At 51.4% G+C, this 23,583-nt stretch overlaps 2 protein-coding genes across 3 annotated transcripts in view; one reads left to right on the top strand and one right to left on the bottom strand.

Annotated features, from left to right (window-relative positions):
• The first annotated feature begins 7,731 nt into the window (after positions 1–7,731).
• MARCKSL1 (MARCKS like 1) lies at positions 7,732–10,113 on the top strand. Its single transcript, XM_004425897.3, has 2 exons — positions 7,732–8,015; positions 8,835–10,113. The coding sequence occupies exons 1-2, from the start codon at positions 7,929–7,931 to the stop codon at positions 9,345–9,347; spliced, it is 600 nt and encodes a 199-aa protein (XP_004425954.1). The 5' UTR covers positions 7,732–7,928; the 3' UTR covers positions 9,348–10,113.
• Positions 10,114–10,301: 188 nt separating this feature from the next.
• Positions 10,302–23,583, bottom strand: part of HDAC1 (histone deacetylase 1) — a 29,570-nt gene continuing 16,288 nt past the window's right edge. Inside the window, exons 4-14 of one of the 2 annotated variants that reach the window (XM_087446374.1) lie at positions 17,870–17,944; positions 16,343–16,481; positions 15,742–15,883; positions 14,559–14,651; positions 13,284–13,392; positions 13,063–13,203; positions 12,422–12,530; positions 12,197–12,327; positions 11,773–11,925; positions 11,208–11,256; positions 10,302–10,932 (exon numbers count right to left, since the gene is read on the bottom strand). In XM_087446374.1, the coding sequence (XP_087302500.1) occupies positions 10,905–10,932; positions 11,208–11,256; positions 11,773–11,925; positions 12,197–12,327; positions 12,422–12,530; positions 13,063–13,203; positions 13,284–13,392; positions 14,559–14,651; positions 15,742–15,883; positions 16,343–16,481; positions 17,870–17,944 (1,169 nt within the window). In that variant the 3' untranslated portion in view covers positions 10,302–10,904. The remainder of the gene's footprint in view (positions 10,933–11,207; positions 11,257–11,772; positions 11,926–12,196; positions 12,328–12,421; positions 12,531–13,062; positions 13,204–13,283; positions 13,393–14,558; positions 14,652–15,741; positions 15,884–16,342; positions 16,482–17,869; positions 17,945–23,583) is intronic. The other variant, XM_087446375.1, reaches the window with a different exon arrangement.

Consider the following 23,583-nt stretch of genomic DNA (forward strand, 5'->3'; position numbering starts at 1 on the left):
TTTAGTCCTTTCCTAAGTCCTGTCACTTCTGCCCTCTGAACACCTCCCATGCCTCTCTCCCTCTATCTTCCTCCACCCTTCAGCAGCGTTTGACATGGTGGATCACTCATTCCTTCTGTAAACCATTTCTTCCCTCAGCCTTCAGGACACCCCTGTTCTTGGATCTCTTCCTTTCTCACTGGCCATCAGCTGAATCTCCCTGCTGGCTCTCCTTCCTGAGTCTAAATGTTGAGAAGCCCCCAGTGCTGTCTTCTTGAGATATTCCTTCTCTCTAGTGGATCCCATCCAGTCCTGTGGCTTCAAATTTTGGACATCCACAAACTCTCCTCTGAAGTCCAGGCTCATAGATCCATTGCCTGCAGCCTGATACCTCCACGGGGACTCTAGTAGGCATCTCAAACTTAAACTCCAAGGCTACACTGGTGATCCCCAGCACTGAGAACAGTCTCTAACTCAAGAAACGTTGATGTTGGCTGACTCTCCCCCATTCTTAGTTCAGGCCCCCACCCTCGCTTGCCTGCATCGACCCCATGTTTGCCTGCTGCATAGCAGGGAAGGACAGTTCAGGCAGAGGAACTGCCTGCGTGAAGGCAGGAAGGAGAGCAAGGTTATGGCTTGGCGGGAAGCCCAGAGCGTGCTATGGGGATCACAGTGTGAAGACCTTAAATGTGAGGCGCAGACTTTGTCCTGAGGGCAGTAGGGAGCCACAAAAAGCTTTAAAGCCGAGGGGGACATGCTTCATTTTACATTTCTTTCATTCCTTCATTCATTCCTTCACTCATTTACTCCATCAGTCAACAAATACTTATTGAGCACCCTCTATTGGAAAGTAACCCTGAGACAGTGGAGAACGGCTGGAGGGGCTGGACTAGTGACAGAGAGACAAGTGAGAAGGCTGATGAAATGGCACACGCCCTGGCCCAGGTGAGAAGGGCAGTGGTCTTGGAGGTGGAGATGAGAGGATGATGAGCTGAGGTAGATGGCCTGAGAAGTGGGAACCCTAAGTCCAGAGGTGTGGAGTGTGTGGTGGGGAGAGCCATCCTTTCCTCCTAGGGAATCTGGAACGTCCTCAGGAGTGGTTTGATGTGGGTTTTAAAAGAAGAGTAGAAATTCAACAAGTAGAGAAGTGGAGAGAGGCATTCTAGATGGAGGGAACAGCATGTTCAAAGGCCCTGAGGTGGGAGAAGCTCAGAACTCTGAGGAACTGAAAAGCCAGTAGAGCTGAAGTTCAGTGGGCCGAGGAGAAAGAGGGCGGAAATGAAGCCGGGGGCTCAATCTTTCTGGGGCATAGCCTGGAGCACTGGGGAAGAGTCACTAGGATGTCAGGCCTCCCATGCAGACAGGAGAGAAGGAGAATGGGGGAGGGGACAGACAGATGAATTATGTGTTGGAGGCGGGCTCCAGAGTATGTCTTTCTGGGAAAAGTCACTAAAAAGAGGTCCCAGTGGGACACTTCTGGGGTGCCAGAGGATAGGGAGAGAATCTTCAGGTTTCTGGGGAGAGGCACATTCCTTTACCATTTAAGGAATCAATTGAGCCAAATAAATTTCCCTCTGAACAATTCAGCATCCTTAGAACAGCCCAGTCAATCCCTCTACCACCTGCCCCAGAAGAAAGTTGATGGAGGAGTCACAAGGTGATCTCGGGGTGGTCCTAGACTCCCACCTCCTCTCCCCAGGGCAGGAAGGGAAGAGAAGGGAAGAGAATGGGCACACTGTTGAGCACCAGGTTTGTATCAGGCCCTTGCCCAGCATTTCATGGAATTACACTTAGGAAGATTGTTGAATGCTTCCCGGGTGCTCTGTGCCTAGGTGCTCAGTTTTAAGGGCTTTACTTGATGGTACTAGGTCATTTATCTCACAGTAACCCTAAGAAGTGGGTACTATCATCATTCCCATTTTACAGATGAGGCTACTGAGGCTCAGAGAGGGCCTAAAGCCACACAGCTAGGACATGATGGAGCCAGCTTTTCACCACTACAGTTGCCTCAACACAACAATACCTCAGTGAACCCTTGCCACAAGCTGAAGTGCCGTCAGTGTCCTCGTTTTACAGAGTGGGCATCGTGAGGCTCAGCAAGGGGAAGGGATGTATCCAGGGTCACAAAGCTGGAAGGTAGCAGTAGTTTGAGGCCAGAGCATGTGGGGAAGAAACTGAATGGGAGAGGTGGTGGGGCCAGGCCTGGGCAGTGTGGAGAGGAAGGAGTGGGATGGGAGGCTGGACTAGGAGAGAGTTTCAGTTTCTCTTTTAAAGGGACTTCCCCCAAGTAGGGGATTTTGGTTGGAAAGTTGTAAGCAATCCACATTCCACCGGTTCAGCCACCTCTTCCCCAAAGGCACCCAGGATCTGAAAAGAAACTGAAAGTTGGGAAGAGGGGAGAGAAGGGGGAAGGGAGAGGCTGAGGGCAGCCCAGAATAATTGGGTTGAATTTCTGGTGACCTCATCAAGCCTGGAGGAGATAGGCAGGTGAGCTGGGATTACACACTTCTTTGCTATTGGGGAAATTGAGCCGAGAGACAGCTCTATTAGGTTGTGGCTGGGCCCTGTCCAGTTTACACAACCACCCGTACCCCACACACTCACACACACACACACACAGTTGCATGCGGCACATTCACACACACAGACCAGGGGAAGAGGGAGGGGAAGGGAGAAATAAAAGATCTGGGCGGCCTAAAATTCTGAAAGGGAACTTTCAGAATCCCTGTCCCTCTGATTTGGTGACTAGTTGGATGGTGAGTCCCAGTGAAGGGCCCCTGAGGAGTCCCAGTACCCAGACCTGGGTTCAAGGCCCATGACTGGCAAGGAGGCTGCAGATCTGGGTCCTGCTGACAACCAAGCCAGAACCCAGCAGGCCCAGGGTTCTGGAGAGTCATCCCTGAGGTTCCAGCCCTGCAGGTGTCTTGCCTCTTCCTGCCGACCTCCCTAAGTGCTCCCCCCAAACCTGAAACATCAGAACCCTTTGTTGATGCCTCCGACTGAACCTAGCACTGCCACGCTCCTCAGAGCTCCTGGAAACCACTTTCTGCTGGTTCCACCTCCTCCTCTTCTTCTCACATAAACTCTGCCTCCCTGGCCTTCAGCTTCCTCCTGTGTAAATGGGAACAATGACGGTACACATCTCACTGGGTCGGGTAGTGAGGTAATGTATGGAAAGTAGTTGACACTGGGCGTGGCATACAATGGGAATGTAATCAATGCTAGCAGCTATGTTGGTCATTCCTGCCTTTTCAAAACTCTCCCCAGGGGCTGGCCCCGTGGCTTAGCGGTTAAGTGCGTGCTCCGCTACTGGCGGCCCGGGTTCAGATCCCGGGTGCACACCTACACACCACTTGTCCGGCCATGCTGAGGCGGCGTCCCACATACAGCAACTAGAAGGATGTGCAGCTATGACATACAACTATCTACTGGGGCTTTGGGGAGAAAAAGAGGGGGAAAAAAAAAGGAGGATTGGCAATAGACGTTAGCTCAGGGCTGGTCTTCCTTACAAAAAAAAAAAAAAACAAAAACTCTCCCCAATGGTCAAGGATCTCCAGGATTCTGTGCTCTGGGATTTTTCCTCCCCCCTCTGCTGGCTCCCTCTCAGGCTCCTCCCTGGGGCCCTCTGCTGCCTGCTCCTCCAATGGCAGTGCTCCCTCCTGCCCTGGTACTTCCTGGGTGACCTCATGCACTGCTTGGCTCCAGTTACTCTCTTACGAGCAATGACTAGAGGCCCAGATTTCCTGGGGTCAGTTCTGACTTAAAAGCTTCTGTCTGTTTTCTCTGTAAGGTCACTAGCCAGACTGAGCCCTGGCTTTTGGCTCAGGAAATGTGATTGCATGTCTGTGTGCTGAAGCATATAGACTTCAGGCTGCCTCCTGGATGTTCCCCTGAATGTTCCCTGGGTACCTCAAACTCAACAAGGCTGGAGTCACTAACTCTCTCCAAAGTTCTTTTTTCCTCTGATGCCCTGTCTTAGTCAATGGATCCACTTTGTCAGCTGTCACCCAAAACAGAAATGTGGCAACAACATCATCACTCCCTTCTCCCTACTCCATCCCTGCACCCAGCCAGTCACTGAATCATAGGGGGTCACTGAATCGTAGGGATCCTGCCTCCTAAACCTGGCTCCAGACTAGGCCTCTCCCTCCATCCCCACCATCACACAAACCATTTGCTGTTCCCACTTTGTCCTGCTCTCAGCTCCTCCTCCATCCCCTGTCCCAGCACATGCCCCTCCTCCATGCATCCCACAGGCCCCTCTTCTGACCCTCGTCTGGCTCTTTCTTCTCTCCTTAAGGCACTGCTTGTCTCTTCCCCTGATGGGAAACCCCTGAGGGCAGGGGCCAAGGATGAGTCACAGCTGATGCTCTGCCACATGGCAGCAGAAGGAGGAACTCCAGTCTTGGTGAGTATGAATCACGGAGCTCAACCTCTCACTGTACAGATGAGTAAACTGAGGCCCAAAAGGAGAGGACTGGCTCACAGTTACACAGCAGGAGGGGGACCTTGGACTAGAACTAAGGTCTCTGGGTCCAGCTGATGGTCCCTAGAAGGAGACGGAGACCCTGGGGCTGGGAACTAGGTCAAGTCACCATTCCTGAGACCTCCATTGGAACCTAGCCATTCTCTGCTGTCTCTTCCCATCCCCAGGCTTTTGCATATGCTGGTCCCTCCGCTAGGAAGGCCCATCCTCCATCTCTGACTACATATTGCCCACTCACTTGGCATCTAATCTGATCTCCACCACAGGGACCCCCTCAGAGGCCTCAAAATGCCCCCCCGAACCTCCTTTATGGGGCAGTGTTTTCTTCTGCCTTCCTTCCACCTTCAGCCCCACGCTGTGTCTCTCCTGAGGTCCCAGGCTTCCTGCCCAGGAAATTCATTCCCTTCTGTCCATGGGGGCTAGGAGTATCTCAGGCCAGGGCCAGGGTCTGAACCCTTACTGGACAACTGGGACAGATGGGGGATGTGTGCACATGGGATGACTTCCCCCTGTCCATCCCAGAGTCCTTCCCATTCCTCCTTTCCCTGCCATTCTGTCCTGGCGAAAGCTCACCTCTCAAAGGTTCGGACCACCACACCCTCTGTGACCCACTGGGGCACATACAGCCACCCACAGGGACACTCACACAAAGTAACCACTCTTCCATGCACGCACTCATAGATATTCTCTCACACAGCCACACACACTCATAGTTACATACCCAGTCACAGTCAGACACAGTCACCAACACACAAGGACAGACAGCCACACACCCAGAAAGTCTCAGAGAGTCACCAAGAGTTACCAAGCCTCTCTCTCTCACCCTGAATACACACAGCCAAACAAAGATGCAGACTCACACAACCACAAACATACACCTGGTCACACACACACACACACAGTCACAAAGTCTCTCACACAGACAGATACAGAGAAATACACAGTCACACACAGAGAAAAACAGACACACACAGTTGTATACAGGCCCCTGGAGACGCAGAACAATGGGCGCATTGTCTGGGCTGGCAGCAGCTGGGAAGGAAGGAGCCACAGTGTGGACGGAGGAGGCCATGGGGGTTGCTGTACCCACCCCCTCTTCGCCCCCACAGCATCCTAAGCCTCTTCCCTCTTCCAGAAGGCAGATTCTGCATGGCCCTAGATTTGCTGAGGGATTGGGCTCCCAGAGGCCCCCTCCTCAGCCTCCTGCGATGTCTGGTGGGAGATGCAGGGGCTCCCCTGTGGACCAGGCTCCCTCTGGGGCTCTGGGGACTCAGGGTCCTTTAGCCCTTCTTTCCTCCTGGAATCATCCAGGCAATTTGCCTCTTATCCCCTCACGGCAGTGCCTGGAAATGGGGAGTCTTGGGATCTGCTCTTAGCCTCTGACCCCAACCCCTCCAGGACTTACACACTCTCCATCTGAGCCCTGCCAGCCGGTGCAGGCAGTGCCTGGCAGCATTGTGAGTTCCCTATTGTGGCCGAGACAGAGATGCAGGTCACAACATCCCTCCCTTAGTGGCAGTGGGTGGAGAAGTCACTGTCTTGTGAGTGAGGTGCAGTGGGGCATGGCGCCCCTCCCTGTCCCAAAGCTAGCTCTTCTCGCCTCCCACTCTGACAGGCAGCCCTAAATCTCGACAGCGAAGTCTTCCAGGGGTTTCCTTACAGCCCCCAGCCCATTTCAGCAGATCTCTCTGAACTCTTTCTCTCCCTCAGCTACGGCTGTCTGCTGTGTGCCCTGGGACATGTCACTTTCCCTTTCTGAATGTCAACATCCCAGTCTATAAAATGGGGGAGAGGGGTTCTACTGAAGCTGAGTATTCTGTAGTCTCAGGGTGGGGTGGGGATGGAGGATACAAGAGCAAGTGCTGAATGTAGAAGCCACCTCCGCCCTCCCCCACTCCTCTGTGGTCAGACCTGTAAGGAGTTCCTGATTTCTCAGGCCCTGGGGTGTCTCCATACCTCAGAGTCTCAGGTCTCCCAGGAGGCCTTACCCTAGAAGGGAGGGAGGGAGGGAGAGAGAGAGGGACGTGCTGAGCTGTCCAGGACACAGCCTTGCTTTTGCAACACTTTGCTTCCTCCAGCCCCTACCCCTTCCTCCTGGGGGCTGAGGGCACGCACATCCGGGGCCAGCCAGGACTCTGGGGTTCCCACTGGCCTGTCCAGGGCAGGGGAAGGAGAAGTGGCAGAGGACTAGAGCTGGAGAGTCTCCAGCCACCCCCACCCGGACCCTGCCTCCAGGCTCCCTCACTTTCAGGTAGGGCAGGAGGCTGGGCTGGGCAGCCTTGGGGGCTGCTAAGGGGCTATCCCAGATGTGGAGGGAGACTTGGTGATGCCCCACTCTTCCTCTTCAGGAACTGGAGTGTTTTAAGGGCCAGTTCTGGGGTTTAAGCCCCTTCCTGGCGTTCCTCTCCCTGCTTGGGGGGAGCCCTGATGGAGGGGAGGAGATGTGGGGGGAGAACACCAGACAAGTCAGACAAGTTATGTCAACGTCTCTGAGCTTCAGGCCCCTCAGCTTTCAAATGGGGATGAAGATGCCCTTCGAGGTCACAGGACCACCCTAGACAGGGCTTTGTAATGGGTCCATGCTGAGGGCAGGAGAGACTGAGGGCCAGCTTGTCTGTGAGGGCTCAGCATGACTGGCCAAGGGACGGAGAGGAGAGAGGAGGAGGGGCCTCACTACTCTGACCAGAGTGACCCCGCGGCGGGCCAGGCCCCCCCCCAAGGCGGGCCGGGCTAGGCAGGCAGGGACGTGGGTGGGACCTCTGACTGGCGTCCGGGCCTGAGGGGGCGTAGATCCCAGTGCGGGGGCCCTGCAGCTTCTATGACCACATTCTCTGGAGCGTAACTCAGGACCAGCCGTCTGACGAGTCTGGGCATGTGGGCCCTTCGAGGAGTTCTAGGGGGAGACTGACAGGGGCCGCCAGTGCAGGACCAAGGCGATGGGGACGCCTCCAGGTGCTGGGGCGTCCACCTCGAGAGGTGGGCCGTGAGAGGAGGGGATGATTGCTCTCTCCCCTGTCTTCTAGGAGCCCTCCTCTGCCCAGCTCGCTGAAGGACCCGCCTCTCTCCTTCCCACACCAGACCCCACCTGCCCCTGGTAGTCGTGCGGACTAGGGGGGAACCAGACCGCCAGCGTCGCCCACTGCGCAAGTGGGGCCCGCGACCTGAGCCCGCCTCCGCCCCTCGATTGGGCGCTCATTTAAATGTCCGGCCCCGCCCCGAGCTCGGGGCGCATATATAAAGGCGGCTCGGCGGGCGGCGGGCGGCATTCTGGCGCGGAGCGGAGCGGTGGCGGGCGTAGCTCACGGGTCGGGCGCGGAGCGGGGTTGCAGCTCGGTTTCCCTCCGATACCCCTCCCCCTCAGGCGCGAGCCCCACCCCTCCGCTGGCCCGGCCGACCGGGCTGAACTACCCTGCGGCGCGAGCCCGGGGCGGCTCCGGGCGCCCCCCAGCAGACCCCTCCCATCATGGGCAGCCAGAGCTCCAAGGCTCCCCGGGGCGACGTGACCGCCGAGGAGGCAGCAGGCGCCTCCCCCGCTAAGGCCAACGGACAGGTGGGTGCGCTCGGCCCGGCCCGGCCCCATCCTCTCGGCCCTCGCCCCCTCGCCGGCCCTGGGCCGGGGCCGCGCGCTTTGTCCGGCCCGGGACACGCGGCGCCCCCTCCCCCGCCCGGTCCCTTTGTTCTCGGCGCCGCAGCCCCCGCGGGCGAAGCGAGGGGAGGGGAGGGGCGGGGAGGGGGCGCCGGCTGGGCCCCGCCGCCTTCTTTGTTCGCGGCCCCGGCCCCCGGCGCTGCGCCCCGGCCGCCCCGAGCGCCGCACGGGGAACAAAGGCGCTGCGGGGCCGCGCAAGGGGGCGCCCAGGGGCCGCGGGGCGGGTGCCCGGAGGGGAGGGCCCCCCCTCCGCAGTCCCGACTTCAGTGGCCCACGGGCTTTTTTTAGGGGGGAGTCGAGATGTGGGGAGAGCCTGAGGCGGGTGGGGGACCGTTTACACAAAGCGGGAGGCTGGGAAAATAGGCCGTCCAGGTGCAGGGAACAGCGCCCCGGGGCGGCTTCCCGCCCAATATCGGCTGGCACGGCTCGCCCGCCCGCCCGCCCGCGATCCGCGGCCGCGAGCGGTTCTGCGCGGAATAGAGAGCGCGCCCCGGGGGAGGTGGGTGGGGGGCCACGGGACCCCAGCGCCTCCTGCCGGCGGCAGCCTGCGAGGGGCAGGAGGGGGATGTTTGACGGGATCCCGGATGTGGGGTGAGGCTCACACCAGCCTCTGGGGTTGCAGTAGAACGAGTCGGGACCCCGTTGTCTGGAAGGGGCCAGAGGCGGGCTGAGGCGGGGGTGGGTAGAGCCCCGGCCCTCATTGCTGTCTCCTCTGCCTTGCAGGAGAATGGCCACGTGAAAAGCAATGGAGACTTATCTCCCAAGGGCGAAGGGGAGTCGCCCCCCGTGAACGGAACAGAAGAGGCAGCTGGGGCCACTGGCGATGCCATCGAGCCAGCACCCCCTAGCCAGGGCGCTGAGGCCAAGGGGGATGCCGCCCCGAAGGAGACCCCCAAGAAGAAGAAGAAATTCTCTTTCAAGAAGCCTTTCAAATTGAGTGGCCTGTCCTTCAAGAGAAATCGGAAGGAGGGTGGGGGTGATTCTTCTGCCTCCTCACCCACAGAGGAAGAGCAGGAGCAGGGGGAGATTGGTGCCTGCAGCGAGGAGGGCACTGCCCAGGAAGGGAAGGCTGTTACCACTCCTGAGATCCAGGAGCCCCAGGCCAAGGGGGCAGAGGCTAGTGCTGCCTCCAAGGGAGGAGACACAGAAGAGGAGGCGGGGCCCCAGGCTGCAGAGCAGTCCACTCCCTCGGGGCCGGAGAGTGGCCCTACATCTGCCAGCGAGGAGAATGAGTAGCTGGGTGGGGGCAGGTGGGTGATCTCTAAGCTGCAAGAACTGTGCTGTCCTTGTGAGGTCACTGCCTGGACCTGGCACCCTGGCTGCCTTCCTGTGCCCAGAAAGGAAGGGGCTGTTGCCCCCTCCCAGCCACGTTCCCTCTCCTCTTCCCTCCTGTGGATTCCCCCTCATCCCATCTGGTCTACCTCTTAAGGCCAGTTGAAGATGGTCCCTTGCAGTTTCCCAAGTTAGGTTAGTGATGTGAAATGCTCCTGTCCCTGGCCCTACCTCCTTCCCTGTCCCCACCCCTGCAGAAGGCAATTACTGGTTTTCTTCCCCAATTCTTTTCCAACTAGGTTTTGTTTACTCTACTCCCCAAATCCCTGAGCCAGATGTGGGGTGCCTACACTCCCAAACCCTGAGTGTCCGGTCTTCCCCTGTTGAGTCTTTAGTCTCTTGTGCTGTGCCTGGTGGCACCTGGGCTGGGGAGGACACTGCCCCGTCTAGGTTTTTATAAATGTCTTACTCAAGTTCAAACCTCCAGCTTGTGAATCAACTGTGTCTCTTTTTTGACTTGGTAAGCAAGTATTAGGCTTTGGGGTGGGGGGAAGGTCTGTAATGTGAAACAACTTCTTGTTGTCTTTTTTTCCCCTCCCATTATTGTAAATAACTTTTAATGGCCAAACCCCAGATTTGTACTTTTTTTTTTTTTTCTAACTGCTAAAACCATTCTCTTCCACCTGGTTTTACTGTAACATTTGGAAAAGGAATAAATGTCGTCCCTTTAGTGGTGCTTTTTAATGAGTGGTCTTCTGGGGGTAGAGTGAGAAGACTGGTTAACCTCAAACCTTGAGGGATGGATTAAGACAGGTAAGTTGTGGGATTCTTTTGTTGTTGAGGGAGTTACCCTGATCCTCATAGACCCCAAAAGGGCAGGGAAGTGGAGTTGAAATCAACCCAGGGAAACTGCCAGGAGACAGGCTCAGAAGGGTACAGAAATGTACCATTTTATTACAAAGATTCTCACAAAAATGAAAATAGTATCTCAAGAAGTAAACTAGACTACCAATCTCCACCTGCAGAATTGGGGGAAGACAGAGGGCAGGCAGTGTGAACTTCTGGGCTCACCTGGGACCAGTGGGAAGATGAGAACAGAACCAATCTAAAAATGGCTGATGTTACCTTGAGGAGCCTGAAAAGAATAGAGGGTACCTGAAGACCCAGCCACCCCTTCTAGAATACTCGATGAGGACACCTTTCCAAAGCTACTAAGCAGGCACTTGGCATTTTAGGATTTTGTCTTATGGCTGCTTAAGAGTATCCCTTCCACCCAGACCTGGCACCCACTATGGTTCAAAATTAAGAACTGGGGAGGGATGGGTGGCAAGGCAGCTACTAGAAGAGCTCACCCAGCACGTGTGCCCTGGGCTCAGGGCCCTGGTTCCTGTCTAGTCCCTGGGGATATTTATATTTAATATATTTTTATATAAATACACAGAAATAGAAAATATAAAATCTGAGGGGTTGGGGGAGAAAGGTGGGGGAACTTGGCAAGAAGCCAGAACTGGAGAGGTCTGCTCAGGCCAACTTGACCTCCTCCTTGACCCTGTGAAGAGAGCAAAGATTGCCATGAGATAACCCACCCCAGAGGCCTTGAGGCAAAAGTGTGGGTACAGTGACTTCCACAGGACCCCCGGCTGCCCAGGTGACTGCTGAGGGTTGGGGCTTCCTAGCTCTGCCTAGAACTGCAGAGACAGACAGACTGATTCCTGAAAGAGGCCTTTGTAAGCTGGACCAGCTGTCCCTGTGCCTTCCCTCTCAGCGTGGTGGGACAAAGGGGCTGGTGCTCCAATGGCAGAAAGATGACAGCTCCTTCCTCACCCTTTGGCTTCTTGCTTCTCCTCCTTGGTTTTCTCCTCTTCTGTGACTTCTAGAACACAAGAGTGCAGGGATGGCCAAGGGCAGCCCCTCTGGAAAGACCTATGGGATCTTCACTACCCTGAACCCTCTTCCCCAACACTACTGTTCAAAGAGAAAAGCCCATCCCAGATCCTCCCAGTGAGCCCTGTTGAGAAGAAACAAGTCGAACCGGTTTCTCAGCCTGCTAGAGCCTGAACCCGGTGGGCGGAGGCAGCCCCCTGGGAAATGGGTGAAGAGCTGGGAAAAGGGCTTGGGTGGTATGTGAGAGCCATGCTCCTGACCACGGGGAGCCCAGGCACGTCCCTGGCTCTGGAGCCTGGCAGGGCTCAATTAGCCAGTGGAGATGACGAATCGAGTTTCTTTCTTTTGTGGGCCCTGCCACTTCCGGGAGCCAGTGAAAGGCCCAAGGAGCTGAGGAAGAGCCCCAAAGGAGCTGGCAGGGCCTGAGTAAGCTCCCTCCTCCTAATGCCCCACATAAATTCATCCTCCTCCAGGGCCTGGGGCTCAAGATCCAACCCAAACCCACCTTTCTTTTCTTCTGGGTCTTTCTCTTTTTCATCCTCTGTTTTGACTCTCTTGGCTTTTTTGAAGTTAGAAGAGTTCTTGCGACCACCTTCTCCCTCCTCATCCGAGTCCGAGAACTCTTCCTCACAGGCAATTCGTTTGTCAGAGGAACAGACTAGGAGGCAATGGAAAATATGGGTGAGAAAGCAGAAGATTCTTTATCTCAGCATCTGTGCCCAGTGACTCCCTGCATGTCCTCCAAGAGACACCAAGGGAAGGGGACCAAGAAAAGGAACTCAGACTCCTTAAACTGTTCCTACAGGCACTGGGACCTGGGTTTCTCAACTGGTGGGTAGCTTGGGAGGAATGTGGGACCAGGAACAGCAGAGGGAAGTCAGAGCTGCCTACTGAGTGGGAAGGTACAGGCGCCTGGGTCTGGGTCTTACTCGAGATGCGCTTGTCAGGGTCTTCTTCGTCCTCATCGCCACTCTCCTCTGGAATGGCATCCTCAGGAATCGCCTGCATTTGGACTCCAGGTGCGTGGGGCAGCATTCTCAGGTTCTCAAACAGTCGCTGTCTATGGCCAATGGTAGAGAGGGTGGCTGGGCTCTGGTTAGGGACAAACCAGAGCCTGGCATGTTCAATCAAGGGGTGTCTGGGGATATACTCACTTGATCTTCTCCAGGTACTCATTAGTGTTCTGATTAGTCATATTGGAAGGACTGATGTGAAGTTTGAAATCTGGTCCAAAGTATTCGAAGTAGTCGTTGTATGGAAGCTCTAATTGAGGCAGGGGATAAGAAAGTCAAGAGACCTGGCCACCACAGAACCCTGAGAAAAGCACTGGTAGGTTTATCTGGACCTGTTAGCCCAACTATCAAACAGAGAAGAATGCCTCTGAGATGGGGTGAGACTTGGGTGCCTATAGGATTTCAATCTTTTTAAAGCCATTGTGCAGTGTCTACATCACTATGAAGAGAAGACCCAAGCCCCTGGTTTAGAAGAATTTAGGCAATGCTCTTTGGGAGCAGTCCCTCACACATTTCCCCAGTTACCCTATAGAGTAAGAATTCCAAAGCTATAAATAACCACTGATAATTTTGTCTAGACCAGAAACAGGGGGAGAGGGGAGAGGGTCAAAAAGGACTCAGGAAAAACTGATGGCTATGGTCTGACAATCACAGAGGACAGGAAGGAGAATCAATGACTAGTATCAGAAGAAGACAGGTCAAGGCCAATGGAAAGGGGCTGTGAACTTGAGGACACATGAGCTCCAGCTCTGCCCCGCCCACCCTGGCCCTGGAGCTATTACCATTAGGAATCTCTGTGTCCAGGGCCACAGATGTTTCGTATGTCCAGCACCGGGCAACGTTACGAATTGTGTAGCCGCCTCCTCCCAGCATCAGCATAGGCAGGTTGAAGCTCTTCACAAATTCCACACACTTGGCATGCCCTTTGGGGGAGGAGGGGTGCTGGGTTACAGGAACACCCAGCAGGACCCTGCCCACCCATCCCTATGCTATCTGGTCTCACCTTTGATGGTCAGATTGAAGCAACCTAACCGATCCCCAGACAGGGAGTCAGAGCCACACTGTAAGACGACCGCACTGGGCTGGAACATCTCCATTACCTTGGATATGACCTAAAAGGACACATCCTGGTCACCATGAGCCTCAGAAAAAGCTATGTGAGGTTTGGGGCTGAAAGGGGTGGTTGCAGCACTGTCTTCTGTTCCTTATCACCCACTCCCACCTTTCCCCTCTCCCTCAGGTGGGTGGTAGAGAAAAGGGAGTATCAGCATGGAGTTCTCATTTTCCTCACTCTGTTCAATTTTCCAATTGGAAAGCATCTCCAAGAGGCTTCTAGGTCTAATAACCCCAAACCTAGAACAGCTTCCTTATCAACTCCCTAAATCTTTCCCTCTTTTACTGCCCAAACTCCAGTGCCACTTCCTCTAGGAAGCCTTTCTGACCCTTAGTTGCATCTGCTCTACTCATTTGGTCCTAGCGATTTTGAGCCTTATATTGTGAAGAAGCACTTCACTTTTGTATATCTCAGGCTTCTCTGTTGCCCTTACTACGGGCATATAGTAGGCACTTGGCGTCTGCTGGACTACCTAACCTTATTAGATTAATATTCTAGTAATGGTTCCTTGTTACGTACAGGGGAAGATTTAACTCCTCAGCACGGCATTCAAGGCCCCCTTTGAAATACTGACCTCAACACACATTTACAACCACATCCTTCAACACTCCTCCTACACATCATACTGGTCTACATACAGCTACATATTGGCACCTCTGTGCTTTTCTGCTAGCGCTATTCCCTCTGAGTGCCTCCCCTCCCCTCCAGCACCTCCTCCTTCTTCACATGGGTTACTCATTTTTCAAGGTCCAGCTCAAATGTCACCACCTCTGTGAACTCAGCTCTGACTACCCTCTCCCCAGCCCAGGCAGTAGTGTGTCTCTCACTCCTCTGTTCCTCCCTCAAAAATAGTCCTGACCACACGCTGTTGGGTATGTGCCTGCCCCCCACACCACAGACTGTGAGGTCTTCAAGGGCATAGATCATGTCCTACATATTCTTATATCCAATACAGGGCCTGACCCCCAAAAGGCATCAATAAATATCTGGATGAATTCTGTTCCCCTAACTGACCACACAGCATGCAATCCAGGGTTGAAACACATCTCATTTCCCGAGCAGCCTCTCAGTGGGGAGAGATCCCTGAGGTGTGCTGGCGGTGCTCTGTCACCCCTCCCTTCGACCAATCCCGTTTGTAGCCCAGGTGGTGGATAAGCCACTTACCGGCTTGAAAATGGCCTCATAGGATTCGTCATCAATCCCATCTCGGAGCGGGTAGTTAACAGCATAATACTTGCCTTTGCCAGCCCCAATATCCTAATTAAGAGGGACATTAAAGTAACACTGAAAGATGAAGCTAGGAAGAAGTTCAAGGATGGGGGCTGGAAGGCTAAGGAGAGACAGTGGTTCTGAGAGACAAGCTGGGCCCATGAGGTGGGCCAGGGACAGAGCAGGGGCACCTTGGTTAGTACCATTCCTCTCACTGGTAAGTCTAGCTCACATCTCTGGACACACCACTGAACCTGCACCCAGACTGAGAATTGTTTATGGACCCAGAGATGGAATATTCTACCCCATGGCACAAGACCTCCACCTTGGATTGGGTTAAAGCTGGCTGGTAGCTGGGTCACAGAAATAACACCCACCCCATAACAACTCTCCTCTCCAGAGAGCTTTACTGCTCACTCCTCTATCCCCGCTCTCCTGGGGAAGGGGAGCAGAGAAGGAAGAAGAGTTCTTCAAAATGGTAAATGCTCAGTTATTCTAATGCTTGCCATAGCAAACAACTGAATTAGAGCCACTTTTCACCCAAGGGCTACTGGCATGGCAAAGTGGCTGGTTTCACTGTATTTACGCTAATAGAAGCAGACAGAACAGCCTGACGAATTAGCTTCCAAGGATCCTTATCCTGAGGTCCCCGGATGGGCTTCAGTAAGGGCAGGGGTCTATTAACTATTTGATATCAGATGTAAAAGTTCATGTACTTTTCTGGGGAGAGAGTCCATAGCTTTCAGTCAGATGGTCAAAGGGGAAGGTGACCTAAAAATGTTAAGAGCCCTTGAGATGATCCATAAGGGTCCCAATTCCTAGCCCATGTGAGAAAACCTGATGTTTCTAGCCTAAAACTCAAGCCATATGAGACATCTGAATAGTGTAATGCAACTCAGCTGTGGCCAGGAAAGAAGCACAATTAGTCAGGAGACTCCTATCCCTCTCAACCCTTTATGTCCCATCATTCCCCTCCTCCAGAATAAGGGAGGGAAGGAGACCATGGCAGGTGCCCCAGGCTGGGGTATGGTGTTCTGAATGGCAGAAGAGGCAGGAAGTGGTTTTTGGTGACATGAGATAGGAGAGTTAGAGCTGGCAGCTGAGGGTGAGCTGGTTGGCCCCTGAAGGGAGTTCTCACCCGTAGGTCCCCAGTTCCTGGGAAGTACTCTCCGTATTTATGAAAGGACACAGTCATGACCCGGTCTGTGGTATAGAAGGCCTCTTCCACGCCATCGCCGTGGTGAATATCAATGTCAATATACAGCACCCTCTGGTGATACCTAGGATCAGAAGGGGGTCAGGGGTCTGGGGGCTCTTTGGGAGTGGGACGCGCCAAGGGCGCCAGGTCCCAGCTTACCGGGCTAGCTGCCTCCCTCAGGTATCTCTAAGCACCAGAGACGTGGAAACTGGCTGAAGGAAGGTGGAAGAGCGGCAGGGGTGTCTCCAGAGGCCTGATCAAGCCGACCAAGTCCAATCTTCCTACTCTACAGCCAGGGTCAACTCCAGCCACACAGGGACACTCTGGAGGCAGGTTCTGAGCAGCGCCTGCCCCTGATCTTGCCGTGGGCTCAGATCAAACCAAGACCCCGTCAGGGAGAAGATGGCCAGAGACACTCACCGAACACATCCTAGCCAGCACACCGCTAGGAAAAGCAAACTAGGGAGGCAAGCCCAGGGGAGAGGGAAGTGGGAACCTGGCCTAAGGTGCTCCTCCAAAAGACAAGGCCAGGCAGGCATACTTTAGCAGTTCCAGGATGGCCAAGACGATATCATTGACGTAACAGAAGCCAGATGCCTCGGACTTCTTTGCATGGTGCAGGCCCCCAGCCCAATTCACAGCGATGTCCGTCTGCTGCTTATTAAGTTTCACAGCACTTGCTGGGCATGGGAAGAGAGAACACAGGCCTGTTACCAAGCCACTCTCCCCCTTCCCTCAAGAAGCCCAGGGAACCCAGTGAGAGGTAGGACCTGCCTATTCAACAGCTGTATTGTACAACTCACAAGCCAGTCCTCTCCTCCCCACCCTATCCCACTGGGGAGTAAACATAACACTGGCTACTCTAAAAAAACTGTTCTCCAAACTGAGATTGGTAACCCATTATTAGACCTTAAAATTGGTTTAGTGAGTCATGATTAGTATACGTATTTTTGAATGATATAGACTAGAAAAAATATCAGAATAACAGTAAAGATAACTTCTCTTCTGTGAAACTGGCTTTAGAGCGAGAGAAGGTGTGTCCTACGTGCATAACCTGGACTGCAAGTGTAAATGTATTTCTAACTGTGGTTCATGGCCAAAAAATTTTGAAGACATCAAAGGTAGTAGAGGCTCAAAGTACAAACAGGTCCAAGAAGTGAGAGAGAAATACAGGCTCATGTGTGCAAGTGCATTTGTGGCAGTATAACTTCAACAGCAATAAAAACATGAACAACCCAAATGATCCAACAAGAAGGGACCAATTCTATCAACTGAATTTGGTCCGAAACATGGAATAATCATGTAGCCACTAGAAATCAGGCTATAGATTACTACAGAGAAATTTTAAAGAATTACTAAGTAAAAAATGCAAGCACAAAACTATATATATAATGCAACACATTTCTATAAAATATAGATGTACATATGCTACGTCCAGATATATACAAACAGAAAAAAGAACGGATGTATAAACACCAAAATGGTAACAATGGTTATCCGTGGACAGTGTAATTGTGGGCAATTTTTTTTCCTGTGCACTTCTTTGTTTTCTGAGATTATATTGGGAGGCAGGAGGTGGGGGGAGGACATAAAACAATGATCGTAGGAAAATAAATATTTGTTAAGAAAGGAATTAAAGTAATCCTAGAGGTAATCGAAGTTACTAATGGAAGTGGGAGATATGTGGGAGGTATTTCTGACCTATAAAGATAATTACCATGCTCTTTTGTAAGACACAGATGATGACATTTCCCATTTTTATAGCACTTTGCAGTTCACAAATTGCTTTTATGTACAGCATCTCAACAATCCCCTAAGGTCTGCAGGAAACTCCTGTATACAAGATCTCTTGGTAGGAGAGGACGGTCAAGGACACCTGTCAGTACCATGTCAGAGACTGAACCTGGGCTGAGACTGAACCAGTAGGACATTTTAAAGACCTCAGATAAAAAACCCACAGGACCATTTTACATGGTCACAGATCAGCCCTACTGGGACAGTGGCCTAAAATGCAGACCTCACTAGTACAGCCCAGCACAGCCCTTGAGGAGGGATGTATATTCCTTACCCACAGAGCCACCAGTAGATAACTGACAGAACTCAAACAGGCCATCAAATACCGGACAGTCCTCACCAACGTTGACTTGAAAGACATAAGCAAAAAGTTAGTTTCCACAATTTCCTTTAGTTTTTGTTTACATATTCATAAGCTGATGGAAAACACAGAATTTGGAATCAGAAGGCTCGGGTTCTAGTCCAGGCTCTACTGCTTAGCCGCTGTGTAATTGGGTCAAGTCATTTAACTTCTGTGAGCTTTGGCTCATTATCTAACAAGCAATAATGATACCCACCTCACTCAGCTGTTGAGAAGATTACAAGAAATCTTATATGGGGAAGCATTTAGCAAGGAAGTACTCCAAAAATGTTGGTTCATTCTTTGAGGGAGAAAAGTTTAGCCTCATATCCCAGCCTGGGTTTATTCCTAGACCTCACTCCAGCTGACCAATGAGGAAGCAAACAGAGACCTATGTAACTGACTATCATCCACTGAACACTTAGCAACATGCCAGACACTATGGTAAATGCTTTAAATACCTGATGTCATTTACCCTTACACAACCTTCCGAGGTAGGATTTGGTCCTATTTTATAATAAGGAAACAGCCTCAGAGAGGTGAGTAAATGCTAGTAAATGGCAAAGGCAGTTTTCAAGCATTGGTCTGTCCGTCCTAAAAGCCTATGAAAACATACTCTGGCCTTTTCCCCAGTAATTTCACATGCACAATCTCATTTGATCCTCATTACAACCCCATGAGCTAGACAAGACAGATATCAACCCCACTGTGCAGACGAACAAACAGATACGGAGAAGTTAAGTGACTTGCCCAAGGTTACAGAACCAGGCAGTGGCAGAACCAGAATCAGAGTCCAGGTGTCTTGACTCCCACAGTCCAGTGCTCTTTTTACTACACCCACAAGTGACAACTGGAGTCAAGTTATGTCAGGCCTAAGGGGGTAAAAGTACAAACTAACACATAATGAGGAAACACATGCAAACAATAATGCAAATGAAATGAAAAAGACAGGAAGAGAAGCACACCTGAAGGTTGTAGACTCACAGAGCTAGAGAGGAACCTTATGGCTCCAAGTCTCCTCTCACAGAAAAGGAAACTGCTGAGACATCAATGATATACAGGAAGTTAGCGGCAGGGGTGGGGCCAGATCCTTATTCTCTTGCCCAGCCTTCCCACTGCACCCACTGTTATCAACAGGGGTTCCCAAAGCAGAGCAAGAAGTAGGGTAGGAGAGCCCAGCTTGGACTGTGGTAATCTCTTGAGAGACAGCTGAAGCTCAAGGTTTGCAATACCATAAGAGATACCAACTGTGGCATTGCCCTAAACTTGGAGGGTGCCCTGGTTGGGTGCCCTGCCAAGACAAGTGCTCCAAGAAGTGTAGCCTGCATAAGGGGGTAGACTCTCTCCCCCACTTCCCGGGTAAACACTGGGAGGCTGTGTCAATAAGAACTTTGGTCCCTGGGGCCAGGCTATTTATCCATTGGCAAGCAATTTCCCCCTCCGGCTGCTTCCTCCTTCAGTTGGCTTGGCCTCCCTGGGTTTCCAAAGTTTTGCTTATACTCTCATTTGGGATGTAGAGCCCCCATGGGAGGAAATGGGTGTTTTCAGACACAAGAAAAAGATATTTTCCTTCAGGCCCCAAACCAACATGTGGCTCAAATGGCCAGCCCATTATTCCCAGCTCAACGAGCTGTGTGATTAGAGAGGGAAAGGGAGGAAAATGAGAGAGGAGACCCTCACTTGGCCTACTCTATGAGGCTAGGGAGGACTTTTCTATGAGTTTTCCCTCTTCCCACTCTAAATACTTTTCTCATTCTTAGGCAGGCTTTAGACTGAAGGGGAGCAATATTGGGCGAGAGATGGGGGAGCAGAGGTAGGTAGAGAAGGCAGTAAAAAGCATATTGCAGAAAGAGATGCATGGGATTAACCATTGACTTCAGGATAGTGCTTATACCTGGGCAGTGGTGGAAATACGGCAGAGCGGGGAAGGGTATGTGATCAAGGAGAGGCACCAGGGGGCTTTAATTGTATTGGTAATGTTTTCTTTCTTAGGCTGGTAGTGGGTACATGATGTTCATTATATTATTTTTTATACTTTTTTTGTGTGTCTGAATTATTTTATATGCAACATATTTAAAAATACTCCAGAATCAGAAGCCTAGAGTTCCATTCTCCATTCTACTACCACATTGCTGTGTGACCCTGGGAAAATCATTTCACCTCCCTGGGTCTCAGTTTATACATCTACAAAATGGGATGAGAATGTCTCCAAATTCTACCACCATAAATCCCTTTTACCATGTTTCCACCATAAGCCTTGTGTTCTGACAGACTATCTGCCAAAAAAACTGCATTTAGGGGCTGGCCCCATGGCCGAGTGGTTCAAGTTTCTTGCACTTCGCTTCAGTGGCCCAGGTTCATGGATTCAGATCCTGGGCATGGACCTACATCACTCAGCAGCCATGCTGTGGCAGCATCTCACATACAAAAAATAGAGGAAGATTGGTACAGATGTTAGCTCAGGGCTAATATTCCTCAAGCAAAAAAAAAAAGAGGAAGATTGGCAACAGATGTTAGCACAGGGCAAATCTTCCTCTGCAAAAGAAAAAAAAACTACATTTATTCATGTTCCCATTTTAACTAATTAAATATTAGGTCAGAACTTCTGATCAAGGGTCTCAAAGTCTCAAAGTGACCATAAAATGTTTATTACATTCTAGCCAAGAGCAAGGAAACCTGACTTATTTGGTCTTATTACAGGTATAATTTCCTACTTAGGTGTTGTTAAATACGAAAAAAGAGCTCAGCTCTTACACCCCTGTTATTGTCTCTGTAGAGTCCCTTGGCTATGAAGCACTGGACTAAGTGACATCTCTCTATAACTCTATGAATCGAGGCAGTAAGGTGCCTTGAAGTCCTCAGAGAGCCTCATCCTTCCTACCCTCATCTTCAATGAGAGAAAATGTCAGACCTAATTTTTCTTTTTTTTTAAGGTTTTAGTATATTCTTTTTTTTTTTTTTTGCTGGGAAATATTCACCCTGAGCTAACATCTGTTGCCAATCTTCCTCTTCTTTTTTTCCCCTCCCCAAAGCCCCAGTACATAGTTGTATATTCTAGTTCTAAGTCCCTCTAGGTCTTTTATGTGAGCTGCTGTCACAGCATGGCTACTGACACGTGAGTGGTGTGGTTCCGTACCCGGGAACCGAACCCGGGCTGCCGAAGCAGAGAGTGCCGAACTTTAACCACTAGGCGATCAGGGCTGGCTCCCAGACCTAATTTTTCTTTTTTTTTTTTTTTTAAAGATTTTATTTATTTATTTTTTCCCCCCAAAGCCCCAGTAGATAGTTGCATGTCATAGCTGCACATCCTTCTAGTTGCTGTATGTGGGACGCGGCCTCAGCATGGCCGGAGAAGTGGTGCGTCAGTGCGCGCCCGGGATCCGAACCCCGGCCGCCAGCAGCGGAGCGCACGCACTTAACCGCTAAGCCACGGGGCCAGCCCTAGACCTAATTTTTCTCTTTTTCTTTTTTTGTGAGGAAGATCAACCCTGAGCTAACGTCCATGCCAATCCTGCTCTTTTTGCTGAGGAAGATTGGCCCTGGGCTAACATCCGTGCCCATCTTCCTCCACTTTATGTGGGACGCCGCCACAGCGTGGCCTGACAAGCGGTGCATCGGTGCACACCTGGGATCCGAACCCGGGCCGCCAGCAGCAGAGTGCGCACACTTAACCGCTATGCCACGTGGCCAGCCCCCAGACCTAATTTTTTTTCCCCCCAAAGCCCCAGTAGATAGTTGTACATCATAGTTGCACATCCTTCTAGCTGCTGTATGTGGGACGCAGCCTCAGCATGGCCGGAGAAGCGGTGCATCGGTACATGCCCAGGATCCGAACCCGGGCCACCAGTAGCGGAGCGTGCACACTTAACCGCCAAGCCACAGGGCTGGCCCCTAATTTTTTAATGCACAACTTTAGAATGCTGGTTTCAGGAAAATTAGAGCAAACTTGGAGCCAGAGCCAAACCTATACACTCCAGAGGGCCTAATATTTTGTCTGCCTTGACAGAAATTGAAAATAACAAAAGTCGTAAGTCATAAGAGCAAAAGCTACCATTCATTGACAGTCGGTGCTTTGAATACATTATCTTATTTCTCCCTGACAAGCTCCACTATGAAAGAGGTACTATGGTCTTCCTTTTAAAGAAGGGAAAACAAGGCTCAAAGAGGCTAGGAGACTTACCCAAGAACACACAGCTAAGGTGACAGAGCTAAGGGATTCAAATCAAGACATCAAAGCTCATTTTCTTGCTTCATTACCAAGCTGCTTCTTTAATGAGAGCACTCTGTGCTGAGAGGGGAGCCTGATCGCTGACCTAAATAGGTTATGGAAACCCCTAAAGCCATCTAGAGCAAAGGAATAAATTTGTCTCACCTTGGAAGGAAATAAGACCCTGCTAATTCAGAGAGTAAATACCTCACTTAGAGGGGACAGCAGCTCCTGGAGTTGTGGGTGGCAAAGAAGCTTAATGCTTCAAAGAAGGTGTCTATGGTTCTATAATCATAACCACTGCACAATTACTGTAACGAATAAGTAACTCTCCGCCTTGGGAATCAGACTACCTTGTGACTAGTGGCAACAGACAAGTGCCACAGATTTCCTGATATTTCAAAATAAACTGTCATAAGCTAATTAAAACTTATCAACAATGCTGCTACACTGTTTTATTGTACAAAATCTTAGGTGCTAAGAGATAATTTCTAAAATAACACAAGGGAGGGCCGGCCCTGTGGCTTAGCGGTTAAGTGCGTGCGCTGCGCTGCTGGCGGCCCGAGTTTGGATCCCGGGCGCGCACCAACGCACTGCTTCTCCAGCCATGCTGAGGCCGCGTCCCACATACAGCAACTAGAAGGATGTGCAGCTATGACATACAACTATCTACTGGGGCTTTGGGGGAAAAAAATAAATAAATAAAATTATAAAAATAAATAAATAAGTAAAATAAAATAACACAAGGGAGAAGTCAGATATGATAGTTTTTTCCCAAATTTGAACCAATTTTCCCCCCACAGCTAAAATAATCCCCATAATTCCCCCAAACTGAGTGTGGCTTCTGAGATGGGATCTGTTCTGAGTTTTTTTTTTTTTCCTGAGGAAGACCAGCTCTGAGCTACCATCTATTGCCAATCCTCCTCCTTTTTTTTTCCCCCAAAGCCCCCGTAGATAGTTGTATGTCATAGCTGCACATCCTTCTAGTTGCTGTATGTGGGACGCGGCCTCAGCATGGCCGGACAAGCGGTGCGTCGGTGCGCGCCCGGGATCCGAACCCGGGCCGCCAGCAGTGGAGCGCGCGCACTTAACCGCTAAGCCACAGGGCTGGCCCCTGTTCTGAGTTTCAAGTCCCAGGGGGCAGGGGTAGAATCATCTCAACTCAAAGATTACATCATCTAGAGTCTGTCCTAAGTGGCTGCTAAATTCTCAAGTAATATGCATGATAAAGGAAAGGATATTGTGCAAAAATCCAATAAAATATCAAAACTTTCAAAAAAATAAAAAACAAAACTAATTAATAGTCATAAAGTGAGAGCACTTACTGTTATAAGGGATGACATTAGTCCATTTCACAAAAGACAAATCCGAGAGGAAGTGACTTGCTCAGTCAGTTAAGAGTCAGAGCTGGGACCTATATCTGCTGTCTCCCCCTCCCAGG

Source organism: Ceratotherium simum, chromosome 22 (genome assembly GCF_057802395.1).
Source record: "Ceratotherium simum simum isolate JZ-2026a chromosome 22, ASM5780239v1, whole genome shotgun sequence".
Classification (NCBI taxonomy): Eukaryota; Metazoa; Chordata; class Mammalia; order Perissodactyla; family Rhinocerotidae; genus Ceratotherium; species Ceratotherium simum.

Coding starts and splice junctions, on each gene's coding strand:
- MARCKSL1 (XM_004425897.3), top strand. CDS start 7,929: ATGGGCAGCCAGAGCTCCAAGGCTCCCCGGGGCGACGTGACCGCCGAG. Junction 8,016..8,834: donor CCGCTAAGGCCAACGGACAG/GTGGGTGCGCTC, acceptor TCTGCCTTGCAG/GAGAATGGCCACGTGAAAAG.